The sequence below is a fragment of the Prionailurus bengalensis genome, chromosome B2 (assembly GCF_016509475.1).
Source record: "Prionailurus bengalensis isolate Pbe53 chromosome B2, Fcat_Pben_1.1_paternal_pri, whole genome shotgun sequence".
NCBI classification, from domain to species: Eukaryota; Metazoa; Chordata; class Mammalia; order Carnivora; family Felidae; genus Prionailurus; species Prionailurus bengalensis.
In genome coordinates, this window is record NC_057349.1 from 142,778,853 (window position 1) to 142,793,645 (window position 14,793).

Here is a 14,793-nt window from a genome sequence, read left to right on the forward strand (position 1 = left end):
GACTGACTCTGAAAAGGCCTTGTGAATTCCCTGTACACCTCCATGGAGTGAAGAAAGGAAGAGGTATATCCTGCCCTCTGGTGACTGACCAGCCATTCTGAAATAGAGCCACAGCTGGGGAAATCTCCATGACCATGAGAAGTTCATGTTACCTAGAGGGGAGACATTGTGGTCAAGAGCATGAGCTCTGGAGTCAGACCACACGAGTCTCACTCCATTATTTCTTAGTAGGAGATCCTTCATTCTCTGTGCCTCAGTCTTCTCATCTGTAACATAGGGACTCACATGGTACCTGCTTAGAGAATCATTAGGGGGATTAAATAAGGTTAACCGTAGAAAGCACTTATAACACTGTTGATGATCGTTTTCCCCACATACTGTTCTGGTGCCTGTCGTATTATGAGGTACTACTACTTCGTAACCCTTGACCACAGAACATACCTGCCCGTAAATAGTAGCCATAATGTCATCACCAAAGACTAGCTTCGGGCCTTGAGGCAGCAAGTCTTGATGGCTTTCTGTAAGGTGGAGACTTCTCTGAATTCACCCATATAAGGGTCTCTGGAATGCTATAATTCTCCCATCCACCAAAGCGTGAACTCTTTTCCTTAGGCCCAGTGACTGAATTGGATGTGTCTTCAGACTTTGGATGACTACAGTTCTCTAAAGCATTACTCCGAGAAAGACCTGAAGAGGAGCTAGGACAAAGTCCAACTAAGTGCTTGTCTTTTCCATGTGTTCTCTGTCAGTCTTCCCAGGAACCCCATTGAGCAGATGCTGTTCTCAGTTAATAGAAGAAAAAACTCAGGTCAGGGAGGTTGAGCAAGTTGCCCAGGAAGTACATGGGTGGTAAAGCAGAATTTGAACCCAGTTTTGAATCCAGAACACTCTGTCACACTATCTTCTTCTCAGACAAGAAACTTTTTTCTCTTTTAGCAGAAATGCATGTATTCATAGTATATCCAGAAGAGCTCAGACTCCATTACCATCAGAGAGTCTAGCCCCACCAGCCAAGCCTTGCTGTCACCACACTGTTTTCTCCCAAAAGCAGCCTCTCCCGGGACGAAACCTTCTGTCATCTCCATATAGCAGCTGTGTGGTTTCCACCGTCACCATATCCCTCAGCTTTTCTCTTTATTGAGAATTTGGCATAAAAAAGCATTTTAGACACAGGAAAGGGAGAATGAATTCAGACCTGGAGGTGAATGAACTTCTATGGACCATAGAACACCAGAACCTCCTGGAATCTCACAAATGCCTGCCCCTGCCATGTTCAAAAGTAATCACTATATCTATGGTATGATCTAGATTTATATATAATTTTGCTGTCTGGAACTCTGATCCCTCAAACCTCGGAACCCGCTAAGCAGTTGTCAGCAGTAAGCACTTACATCTGGAAAGGTTTCGCTTCTTTGAATTGTGTTGGCATCAGAATTTATCTGAGCAGAGAAACACTGTGCACTGGTGATGATGAATCACTGATTGAGGAAGTAGTGGCTGGCTGCACCTGAAACAGAACCTGGTGGGAGGGAGGACAGTTTCGTGGCTGGGAAGAGGAGGATCCTTGAAATCTGCTCAGAAAAAAAGAATGCTTTTTAGAGGAAATGACAGGTGATCCACGTCGCCCAGCGTGACTTGTACTGTCACAAAGGCATCAGACATTCGGCAAAAGCTAAGTGATGCTTTAACAACTTCTTTTTCAGGAAATGATTACGAGTCCTTTATTTCAAAAGTGAGTCTGGAACAGTGTGTGCATTATTGTGTAAGATCAGTCACCACGCGTGGCCGTATCCCGCACAGGTACTGGCCACTGTGATGAAAGCTGCCTCGGGCTGAGGTCTGACCAGGCTGGTGCCGAGACATAGTTAATCCACGTCTGACAGCACGTTTCGTGAGGCAAGAGCCCGCAGGCCTGTGCCACTGAAAGGCAACTAGGAGGGCGGCTTCCTGCTTATTTTCTTTACAGCACTGGGTATCAGTTCCCTTGTTTTTGTCTTTCCAGTTGTGGTATATTTTTACCACCCTGTGCTGACCTAATTCAGTAAACCCAATTCATTCATGGAAACATCTTTTGTTATCATTTTCTGTGACTGCAAGACTGGTGGTGTCTTGGCGAAGCTTCTTTTCACTGGCTAAACTCTTCCCCCTCTACTAGGATGTTTTTCTTTTTAGTACGGATCTCTTCCAGGATAAATGAGTCAGAATGCTTGTAAATAAGTAGCACTACACTTGAAAATTGAAAAAACCTTAAACTTTATTGCAGAATTCATGGGTTGTCTCTAGAAAATGTTTTCAGTTCTTAAGAAAAACTACATAGTGTAGTTAGTTGAAATGTAGGGTCAGTGAAACCAGGGTCCCGAGTTCTCCCTAGCAACCCGCTCTTTTCAGTAACCTCAGGCCAGCTGTTCAAGAGCTATCTTACAAATCCATGCCGTTGTCTCGGTGGGGACATGCTAACCACTGAACACCAACCTATAACCTCTGCTGGGAAAACAGCAAATGTTCGTGTCCTTTTGGTGTTTGTTCATTTATTTTATTTTTATCTGAAATGTGATATATCCAGTAATGTCACCGATTTTAAAGAAAGTCAAACATTTCCAAGTAAAAGCAACCTATAACACTTTTATGAATGAAAAGGTAGACATAACTCTAGAGATTACCAGGTAATCAAAGGTAATTAAAAGATGCCTAGATAATTCACTGGGAGGAAACAATAGTCTTTTTTTCTATTGAGTTGTAATCGGCATATAATGTTATATTAAAGTACACAATATAATGATTTGATATTTGTACAAACGGTTGACCTTTGAACAACTGCAGTTTGAACTGCACAGGTCCCCTTACACATACATGGGTGTTTTTTTTTTTTTCCCCAACAAATACAGAACAGATAGAAGGGGCGGGGGCAAGCTAAGATGCTGGAGTGGTAGCAGGACCCTAGGCTTGTCTCATCCCTCAAACACAGCTATATAACTATCAGATCATTCTGAACACCCAAGAAATCGACCTGAGGGCTGATAGAACAAAGTGCATAACTAAAGGGAGAGAAGAGGCCACATCCAGGAAGGTAGGAAGTACAGAGACATGGTTTGGGGGAGAAATGGGGAGAAGTGGATTGCGGCGGCTGCAGAGGGGAGGGAGCCTTGGTCGCGGAGAGAGGTGAGAAAGAGAGGGAGGGGAAGAGAAGTACACAGGGGCTCACGCAAGGAAAACACTTCCCCAGAGCCATTGGTTGGGAAAATGAGAGGCTGATTTTCGTGAGTTTTTGCAAACAACTCAAAGCCTGGAGTTTCAGAGGTCCGTGATGTGGCTAGGGTAGGGCCCAGAGAGCACTGCCCTGCTCCTGGAGAGAAGGCAGGCAGGTAACTTGGGGGCAGATGGCATGGTGTGCGGATTGCCTAAGATTCACAGGAGAGACTGTTCCCCCTTCTTGGAGCACATCTGTGAGTGGTGGCATTGCCCCTCTGGGAACAGAAGAGCCCGGCGGGTGCCATTTCCCTCTCCCACCCCTCAGCATAGGCTCAGAGACACCTGCTGAGGGTAGCTAACCTGGACACTGGCTGTTTAACCTGCTTTGCTCCAAATCCTATGCCCTTGCACTCTGATGTCAAACTGCCCTTCTGGGTCAAACCTGCATTGGTCCCAGGGCAGCAAGACCCTTCCCCAGAAGAGCAGTGCAGGTCCCTGTCATGCCAGGTCCTTAAAGTTTGGAATTTAAAATTTTTATTTTTGGGAGAGAGACAGAGACAGAGTGCAAGTGGGGGAGGGACAGAGAGAGGGAGACAGGATCCAAAGCAGACTCAGAGCTCTGTCAGCACAGAGCGCAATGTGGGGCTCAAACTCAAGAACCATGAGATCATGACCTGAGCCAAAGTCAGATGCTCAACTGACTGAGCCACCCAAGTGCCCCTAAAGTTTGGAATTTTAAAAGTCAGCAGATTTGGCTGGAATAGAGAGCCCAAAGTGCACTGCGCTGCCCTAGGCAGGCAAGCAACCTGGACACAGACAGTGTGAAAACAGTTATCTGGAAAATGCCTAGGACACACGATAGGAAATTATTCACTCTTCTGAGAGGGCTTTCCTGAGAACAGCAACTATGGACCACCCCCCTCTTGGAACAAAGGACCTGGCTGGTGCCATTTCCCTCCCCTGTCCCTCAGCATAAACCAACTTCACTGAAAAGCACAGCACCAACACTGGCTGACTAACCTCTTAGTCAGCCAGCCCTGTCCCTGTGCTCTGCAAGTGTGCCTAAGGATCAGTGCAGCGGGCCCCTTCCCCAGAAGACCACCAGAAACCCCCACTTGTATCATGTCTTCTGACCATAGAGATCTACAAGGCTTCAGTTCTAGTAGAAGTAGCATCAGGTCTCATTTAACAAACAGACCAGGCACACCTAGTTCAGACTGGCCACACTATGGCCAAAGTCCAAACACTGCCCATCTACAGAGGAGAGCCTCTGTAGATGACTGACCTGAGGGATAGAGAAGCCAAACGCAGCAGCAGACTACATGCAACACACACCAGAGACACTTCCTGAAGCGTTAGGCCCTGGACATTACGTGACCTCTTCATAAAGCCATTACTCTCAGGAATAGGGAACATAACGAGCTTTTCTAACACAAAAAAGAAGACAGAGACCTAGACAAAATACGAAGACAGAGGAATTCATCCCAAAAGAAAGAACAAGAAAAGGTCACAGCTAGAGCTGTAAACAAAACAGATCTAAGTAATATGCCTCATGCAGAATTTAAAGTAACAGTCGTAAGGATACTCTACCAGGCTTGAGAAGAGTATGGAAGATACCAGGGAGAGCCTTACTGCAGAGATAAAAGAGCTAAGATACAATCAGGCAGAAATGAAAGATGCAACATCTAAGATTTGAAACTGACCAGATATAATGACCACAAGGATGGAAGAGTCAGAAGAACAAATAAGTGATATAAAAGATAGAATTATGGAAAATAATGAAGCTGAACAAAAGAGGGAAGGAAAAACTGTGGATCACAAGAGTTGACTTAGGGAACTCCATGACTCCATCAAACATAATAACATTTGTGTCATAGGAGTCCCAGAAGAAGAAGAGAGAAAAAGGGGCAGAAGTTTTTTTTTGAAGAAATCATAGCTGAAAACCTCTCTAACCTGGGGAAGGAAACAGACATCCAAATCCAGGAGGCACAGAGAATTCCCAACAAGATCAACAAAAGTAGGCTAATGCCGAGATATATTGTAGTTAAGTTTGCAAAATACAGTGATAAAGAAAATGTCCTAAAAGCAGCAAGACAAAAGAAGTCCCTTACTCACAAGGCAAGTGCTATAACATTGGCAGCAGATCTTTCCACAGAAACTTGGCAAACCAGAAGTTCAACCCACTGAATGGGAAAAATCTGCAGCCAAGAATACCCTATCCAGCAAGACTATCATTCAAGATGGAAGGAGAGATGAAGAGTTTCCCAGACAAATGAAAACTAAAGGAGTTTGTGACCACTAAACCATCCCTGGAGGAAATATTAAAGGAGACGCTTTGAGTGGGAGGGAAAAGACCAAAAGTGACAAAAGACAAGAAAGGACCAGAGGAAATCTCCAGAAACAGCAACAAAAAAAGTAATAAAATGGCTCTAAGTACATATCAATAATTATGCTGAATGTAAATGGACTAAATGCTCCAATCAAAAGGTAAAGAGTGTCAGAATGAATTTAAAAAAGACCCAACTATATGCTGCCTACAAGAGATTTGAGACCTAAAGACATCTGTGCATTTGAGGGGAGGGAGAAATATTTATCATGCAAATGGATGTCAAAAGAAAGCCAGAGTAACAATACTTACATCAAACAAACTAGATTTAAACCAAAGACTGGGGTGCCTGGGTGGTGCAGTTAGTTAAGCGTCCGACTCTTGATCTCGGCTCAGGTCATGATCTCACGTTTCTTGAGTTCAAGCCCTACATCAGGCTTTGTGCTGATGGTATGGAGCCTGCTTGGGATTCTGTCTCTCCTTCTCTCTTCCCCCTCCCTGCTTATGCTTTCTCTCTCCCTCTCCCTTCCTCCTTCCCTCCCTCCCTCTCTCACTCTCTCTCTCAAAAGTAAATAAATAAACTTAAAAACCAACAGACTGTAACGAGTTGGAAAAGGGCACTAGATCATAATAAAGGGGACTATCCAACAAGAAGATCTAACAATTGTAAATATTTATGACCTCAACTTGGAAGCACCCAAATATATAAAACACTTAATAACAAACATAAAGGAATTCATTGATAATAATACAATAATAGTAGGGACTTAAACACCCCACTTATAGCAATGGACAGATCATCTAAACAGAAAATCAACAAAGAAACAATGACTTCAAATAACACACTGGACCAGATGGACTTAACGGATACATTAAGAACATTTCATCCTAAAGCAGCAGAATACACATTGTTTTTGAGTGCACATGGGACATTCTCCCGAATAGATCACATACTGTATCACAAATCAGCCCTCAACAAGTACAGAAAGATTGAGATCATACCATGCATATTTTCAGACCACAACACTATGAAACTTGAAATCAACTACAAGAAAAAAATTGGAAAGATTATAAATACATGGAGGTTAAAGAACATCCTACTAAAGAGTGATTGGGTTAAGCAATCATTCTTTATTTTTTTTTTTAATTTTTTTTTTCAACGTTTATTTATTTTTGGGACAGAGAGAGACAGAGCATGAATGGGGGAGGGGCAGAGAGAGAGGGAGACATAGAATCCGAAGCAGGCTCCAGGCTCCGAGCCATCAGCCCAGAGCCCGACACAGGGCTCGAACTCCCGGACCGCGAGATCGTGACCTGGCTGAAGTCGGATGCTTAACCGACTGCGCCACCCAGGCGCCCCAAGCAATCGTTCTTTAAATAATGAAAACACCACAGTCCAAAACTTTTAGGATGCAGCAAAGGCAATCCTAAGAGGGAAGTATATTGCAATATGGTCCTACCTCAAGAAGCAAGAAAACTCTCAATACACATTCTAATCTTATATCTAACGGAACTAGAAAAAGAACAATAAATGAAGCCTAAAGCCAGCAGAAGGTAAATAATAAAGATTAGAGCAGAAACAAATGATACAGAAACTTAAAAAAAAAATGGAGGAACAAATCAATGAAACCAAGACCTGGTTCTTTGAAAAAATTAATGTAACTGATAAACCCCTAAGCCAGTCTTATGAAAAAGAAAAGAGAAAGGACCCAAATAAATGAAATCACAAATGAGAAAAGAGAAATAACAACCAACCACACAGAAATACAATAAGAAAATATTATGAAAAATTATATGCCAACACATTGGACAATCTGGAAAAAATGGATAAATTCTAGAAATCTAAGCAACCAAAAGTGAAACTGGAAGAAATAAAAAAAAAACTTGTACAGACTGATAACCAGTAAAGAAATTGAATCCATAATCAGAAATCCCCCAACAAACAAAAGTCCAGGGCCAGATGGCTTCAAGGGAATTCTACCAAACTTTTAAAGAAGAGTTAATACCTGCTCTTCTCAAACTATTCCAAAAAATATAAATGGAAGGAAAATTTCTAAACTCATTCTGTAAGGCCAGCATTATCCTGATTCCACAACCAGACAAAGACATCACTAAAAAAGAAAACTACAGGCCAATATCCCTGATGAACATGGATGCAAAAATTCTCAACAAAATACTAGCAAATCGAATCCAACAGTACATTAAAAGAATCATTCATCATGATCAAGTGGGATTTATTCCTGGCTGCAAGGATGGTTCAAGATTTGCATTAATAAAAGTAAGGGTAAGAACCATATGATCCTCTCAAAAGATGCAGAAAAGCATTTGACAAAGTACAATATCCATTCATGATAAAGACTCAACAAAGTAGGTTTAGAGGGAACATAATAAAAACCCACATCCTCATCCTCAATGAGGAAAACCTGGAAGGTTTTTCCCTAAGGTCAGGAACAAGACAGATGTCCACTCTCACCATTGTTATTTAATATAGTACTGGAAGTCCTAGCCTCAGCAGTCAGATAACAAAAGAAGTAAAAGGCATCCAGATTGACAAGGAAGATGTCAAACTCTTACTATTTGCAGATGACATGATATTCTATATGGAAAACCCAAAAGACACTACCACAAAATTGCTGGAACTGATACATGAGTTCAGTAATGTCACAGGATACAGAATCTGTACAGAAACCTGTTGCATTTCTATGCACCAATAATGAAGCAGCAGAAAGGGAAATCAAGGAATTGATCCTATTTACAATTGCAGCAAAAACCTAATATAACTAGGAATAAATCTAACTAAAGAGGCAAAAAGATCTATACTCTGAAAAATTATAAAACACTGATGAAAGAAAGTGAAGATGATAGAAAGAAATGGAAAAACTTTCCATGCTCATGAATTGGAAGAACAAATATTGTTAAAATGTCTGTACTACCCAATGCATTCTACACATTTAATGCAATCCCTAGCAAAATACCACAACCATTTTTCACAGAGCTAGAACAAACCATCCTAAAACTGGTGTGGAACCACATAGCAAAGCAATCTTGAAAGAGAAAAGAAAAGCCAGAGGCATCACTTCAAAACTGTAGTCATCAAGGCAGTATGGTTCTGGCATAAAAACATACATTGATCAATGGAACAGAGTAGAAAACCCAGAAATGAACCTGTAACTATATGGTCAACTAATCTTTGATGAAGAAGAAAGACTATCCAGTGGAGAAAAGACAGTCTCTTCAACAAATGGTGCTGGGAAAACTGGGCAGCTACATGCAGAAGAATGAAACTGGACCACTTTCTTACACCATACACAAAAATAAACCCAAAATAGATGAAAGACCTAACTGTGAGACAGGAAGACATCAAAATCCTAGAGGAAAAGCCCTTTGACCTTGGCTGGGGCAACTCCTTACTAGACATATCACCAGAGGCAAGGGAAGCAGAAGCAAAAGTGAACTATTGGGACTTCATCAATATAAAAAGCTTCTGCACAGTGAAGGAAATGATCAACAAAACTAAAAGGCTTCAGAATGGGTGAATATATTTGCAACTAACATCTGATTAAGGGTTAGTATCCAAAATATAAATATAAATAAAGAACTTATCAAACTCAACACCCAAAAAACAAATAATCCAGTGAAGAAATGGGCAAAAGACATGAATAGACACTTCTCCAAAGAAGACATCCAGATGGCTAACAGACACATGAAAAGATGCTCAACATCACTTATTATCAGGGAAAAGCAAACCAAAACTACAATGAGATATCACCTCACACCTGTCAGAATGGCTAAAATTAACAATACAGAAAACAACAGGTGTTGGTGAGGATGTGGATAAAGGGGAACCTTCCTACACTCTTGGATGGAATGTAAACTGGTGAGGCCAGTCTGGAAAACAGTGTGAAGATTCCTCAGAAAGTTAAAAATAGGGGTGCCTGGGTGGCTCAGTTGGTTAAATGTCTGACTTCAGGTCAGGTCACAATCTCATGGTTCATGGGTTTGAACCCTACGTCAGGCTCTGTGCTGACAGCTCAGAGCCTGGAGCCTGCTTCAGATTCTGTGTCTCGCTCTATCTGCGCCTCCTCCACTCATGCTCTGTCTCTCTCTGTCTCTCAAAAGTGAATAAATGTTAAAAAAAATTTTTTAAAGTTACAAATAGGTCTACCCTACAGTCCAGCAATTGCGCGAGTAGGTATTTGCCTAAAGGATACAAAAATACTGATTAAAAGGGATACGTACACCCCAATGTTTATAGCAGCACTATCAACAATAGCCAAATTATGGAAAGAGCCCAAATGTCCGTTGCATGGTGAATGAATAAAGAAGATGTGGAGTGTGTGTGTGTGTATATATACATATGTATAATATGCATACATATATATGTATATGTATATACATGTGTGTGTGTGTGTATATATATTCCACACACACAGTGGAATACTACTCATTTACCATTACCATTTGCAAAAACATAGATGGAACTAGAGTACATTGTGCTAAGTGAAATAAATCCATCAAAGAAAGACAAATACCATATGATTTTAATCATATGTGGAATTTAAGAAACAAAACAGATGGAATAGGGGGAATAAAAAAGAGAGGCAAACCTGAAAACAGACTCTTAACTATAGAGAACAAACTGAGGGTTGCTGGAGGGGAGGTGGGAAAGGGGATGGGTTAAATTGGTGATGGGTATTACGGAGGGCACTTGTTGTGATAAGCACTGGGTGTTGTATATAAGTGAATCACTTATTCTACACCAGAATCTACATGAATCACTAAATTCTACACTGGAAACTAATATTACACTGTATGTAAACTAATTGGAATTTAAATAAAAACTTTAAAAAGAAAAAAATATATGGTACTTTAAATGTATTTTCTGTTCCTTATGATTTGGTTAATAACATTTTCTCTAGCTCACTAGATTACAAAAATACAGTATATAATAGGTAAAACATACAAAATATGTATTAATTGACTGCTTTTGCTATTGATAAGGCTTCTGGTCCATAGTAGGCTATTAGTAGTTAAGTTTGGGGGAAGTCAAAGTTACACATGGATTTTCAGCTTTGCAGGGCATCAGCAACCCCTAAGCTCTTAGTTGTTCAGAGGTCAACTGTATTGTGAAAGGATCACCGCAGTAAGTCTAGGTAACATCTGGGGAATTTTCTTTGTCACAAATGGTGCTGAAACAATTGCATATCTGTATTTAAAAACAAAAACAAAACAAAACAAAAAACCACCTTGATTCTGACCTCATACTCTACATAAAAATTAACTGTAAGTAAATCACAGATATAAATGTAAAAACTAAACTTCTCTGTAAACCTTGGGTTTGAAACCTTGGATTAAGTAAAGATTCAATGGATTGGACACAAAAAGCATGAACCATGAAAGAAAAAAAAAATTGACACTGGACTTCATCAAAATTTAAGATTTTCACTTTTTGAAAGATACCATTAAGCAAATGAAAAGGCAAGCCACAGAGTAAGAGAAATTATTTTCAGCACACATATCTTATAAAGGATTGTATATAGAATTTTTATAACAAAATAAGGTTGGAAGCTTATATATATCCATATGTATGTAGACATATTGTATACATCTATGTGAGTATTCATACATACACATAGCACATATGTATGAGTGGATGGGGAATACGTACACATAGCAAGGAATTTGAACAGACATGTCCCTAAAGATGATGTGCAAATGATCAATAAGAACATGAAATGATACTCACCATGACTACATTGGAGAAATGCAAATTAGGAACAGTGTCCTACCACTGCATACTTACTAGAATAGCTAAAACAAAAGAGACTGACAACACCATGTGCTGGTGAGGAGCGAACCTACTAATGCTCTCATACACTGTTGCAGGGAGTGTAAAATGGCATAACCACTTTGGAAAATAATTTAGTAATTTCTTATGCATTTAAACATGCTTACCATATGATCTAGCAATTAATTCCACTCTCAGGTATTCACTCAGGAGAAATGAAACCACACATCTACCAAAGGTCTTACACATGCATGTTCATAGCAGTTTTATAGTAGCCAAATACTGGAAGCAAGCTAAATGCCTGGCAATTTGGGTGGATAAATAAGTTGTGGTATATTTATATAATGAAATACTACTCTTCATGAAAAGGAATGAACTGCCGATGCACACAAGGATTTAGAATACTCTTAAACTATTGTACTGAGTAAAGGCGGCCATACACAAAAGTGAGCATACTATACAGTTCCCTTCACGTAAAATTCAAGAAGAAGCAACTAGTGAGAGAAATTAGATCACTGGTTGCCTTGAACCAAGGATGAGCATAGGAGATTGACTGCTGAGAACTTTATTTAATGTATACAAATTATAGCTCAATGAAGTTGATTTTTAAAAAGATAATAAATACTATCAGCAGCTACTTGCCAACAATTTGGAAAACTTACATGAACTGGAAAAATTTTTTTTAGTAATTCAATAGAACTGACTCAAGAGGAAATAAAAAGCTTAACAGCTTGACTTGTACTAAAACTACTGAGTACATTGAAGCAATGGTTAAAAATCTTTCCACAAAAAAATTCAGATGCATAGGCATGTTATACCCAACTTTCATGCAATAGGTTATCCCAGTTTATATAAATTGTTCCAGGCAGTGGAAAAGGAAGGAGTACTTACTGTCCAACTCATTCTGAGAGATCAACATAACTTTGAGAAATCCAGATACAAAGACATTATCAAAAGGAAATCATAAGTTTGTTTCACTCATGAATACAGCTGTAGAAATTCTGAACTCATCAGTAAATCAACTTCAACTGTGTGTATCAAAGACAATACTTCATCTCCAGGTTGGGCTAGTTGTAGGCATGCAAGGGTAGTATAATTTGAGGAAGTCAGTAGAAGCAATTTACTTCATTAATAGATTAAAAGATTTTTTAAATGGGCTTATTTGAATAAATACAATGAACGCATCAAACAACACCCAAGTATGTGTAATTTTTCCAGTTAAATTATCATTATTTTTTTACTTTAGAGAGAGTCTCTAGAGAGCATGAGCAAGGGAGAGGGGTAGAGGGAAAGAGAGAGAATCTTAAGCAGATCCACGCTTAGCGTGGAGTCCGATACAGGGTTTGATCCCATGACCCTGGGATCGTGACCTGAGGCAAAATCAAGAGTCAGATGCTCAGCCGACTGAGCCACCCAGGCACCCCTAAGTTATTTTTTCATTTTGATTAAGGGAATATTATTAGCAAGGCTGAGGACGGTATATAACCAAAAACTGAGAACTTTCCTATTTTGATAGGTGACCCAGAGACACTAATGGCAAATCTGTTACCAGAGGTGGGAGACCATAGAACAATGGTAAAAAGCAAGGACACTGGATCCATACAACCCTGGGTCATCCTTAACACTGCCATTCACCTTGTGTATGATCAAGGATAAGTTACTTATCCCCTCTGTGTCTGTTTTCTCTGGAAAATGGGCATGATAATCCCTCCCATGAACAAAGCTTGAAGAATTAACATGTGTGAAACACTTAGCTCTTCACTGACACTTGCTTTTCAAATGAGGTCTTTTGTATTATATGTTAGTGTTACAGTACATATGATGTATTTATGCACTGTTCTCTTTAAGACCATCTAACTCTTAGCCAAAGGCTAAGTTAATGACTATAGCCTTTGCTAAAAGTGCTTTCCCTTTCAGATTAATTGACATCTTGTCTATGTGTGTCTCAAAGGTGAGTGATTTCACATGGAGCCACGATGGAACTCAAGCACTTATTTCATATCGAGATGGGTTTGTCCTGGTTGGTTCTGTCAGCGGACAAAGACACTGGTCATCTGAGATAAACCTGGAGAGTCAAATCACATGTGGCATATGGACTCCTGATGACCAACAGGTAAAGCCTCTTGATTATGGGTGTGTAAGGAATGTTAAAACCATGTGAGCTGAGGAGGAAATGAATTGATTGCATACAGTCGCTACAGTCATATAGGGAAGGGAATGGGGAGGGGGAAGCTGACTCAGAAGCCTCTTAAAGAATCACGAAGGTAAACAACAGTGAATGTGTCCAGGTAAAAATTAAAACTTTAAGTGAACCATAGATGGGAGAAATAATATTTCCCACCAAATGGTGGGAAACATTTTAATTATGGAAAATATTCATACAGATGTACTTTTTAATGTTTTTATTTATTCTTGAGAGAGGGAGGGAAGAGAGAGCAAGAGCAGGGGAGGGGCAGAGAGAGAGAGGGAGATACAGAATCCGAAGCAGGCTCCAAGCTCCAAGCTGTCAGCAGAGAGCCCAACGCGGGGTGCAAACTCACAAAGCATGAGCTCATGACCTGAGCTGAAGTTGACGTTTAACAAACTGAGCCGACCAGGCGCCCCCAGATGTACTTTTAAATCTGTGTAAATAGCCAGTTGGTAAATGGATAATGGGCATAATGATTCACAAAAGAAGTTCAACTAGTCAGTAATCATATGGTGGAAAAATATACATTTTCAGGAAAAAAATGCAAAACAACATAGGAAATAGTTTCACTTATTAGCAAAAAAATAATAAAATGGTACAGGTGATTTCCTGGTTAATGATAAGAGTTCAGTTAAAGGATTCTTACCATTGCTGGTAATAATGTCTATTACCTTTAGGGAAGGAATTTGGCAGAATATGTCAGAAGTCTAAAAAAATTATTGTCCACTTTGACCTGGTAATATACTTTAGGAATTTATCTAAAAACAAAAAGGAAAAAAATAAAAGTTACAGTCATTAAAACATTATTTGTGATAGTTAAAATTTGGCAACAGCCTACTTGTCTAAAAATAAAAAGTAAACTGTAGTATTACCACTTAAAGGATTATACAGTTTAAGTTCAGGAAATTATGGATTGTGGTTACAAAGACAGTGTAATAATCTGGAAGAGTTCTTATGATATAATGTTGAGGGGAAAAATCAGGATATGAAATGGTGTATGTGGTATAAGATTATCACGTCATTAAACAACCAAAAGAAACCCATCCATTTACTTAAAAGACCTGAAAGGAAACAAAACACACCACAGGTAGGTTGTTTTATAGTGATGAGCTTTGGGGTCATTTTCTAAAATTCGTTTTAAAACCCATTTTAAAATTTTCTTTAATGTATCTGTTTTACTTTCAAGATAAAATAATATAGAATAACCTAATAAAATTGTATATTGATAATTCATTTTTTTAACGTTTATTTCATTTTGAGAGTGAGGGCATGTACGTGCACACGAGCGGGAAAGGGGCAAAG

The 14,793-nt window shown here is 39.6% G+C and overlaps 1 protein-coding gene across 3 annotated transcripts in view; it reads left to right on the forward strand.

The window, feature by feature from the left end:
* TULP4 (TUB like protein 4) overlaps nucleotides 1-14,793 on the forward strand; it is a 242,427-nt gene that overhangs the window by 160,835 nt on the left and 66,799 nt on the right. For all 3 annotated transcript variants that reach the window (XM_043593124.1, XM_043593125.1, XM_043593126.1), the window contains one exon: nucleotides 13,255-13,416. In XM_043593124.1, the coding sequence (XP_043449059.1) occupies nucleotides 13,255-13,416 (162 nt within the window). The remainder of the gene's footprint in view (nucleotides 1-13,254; nucleotides 13,417-14,793) is intronic.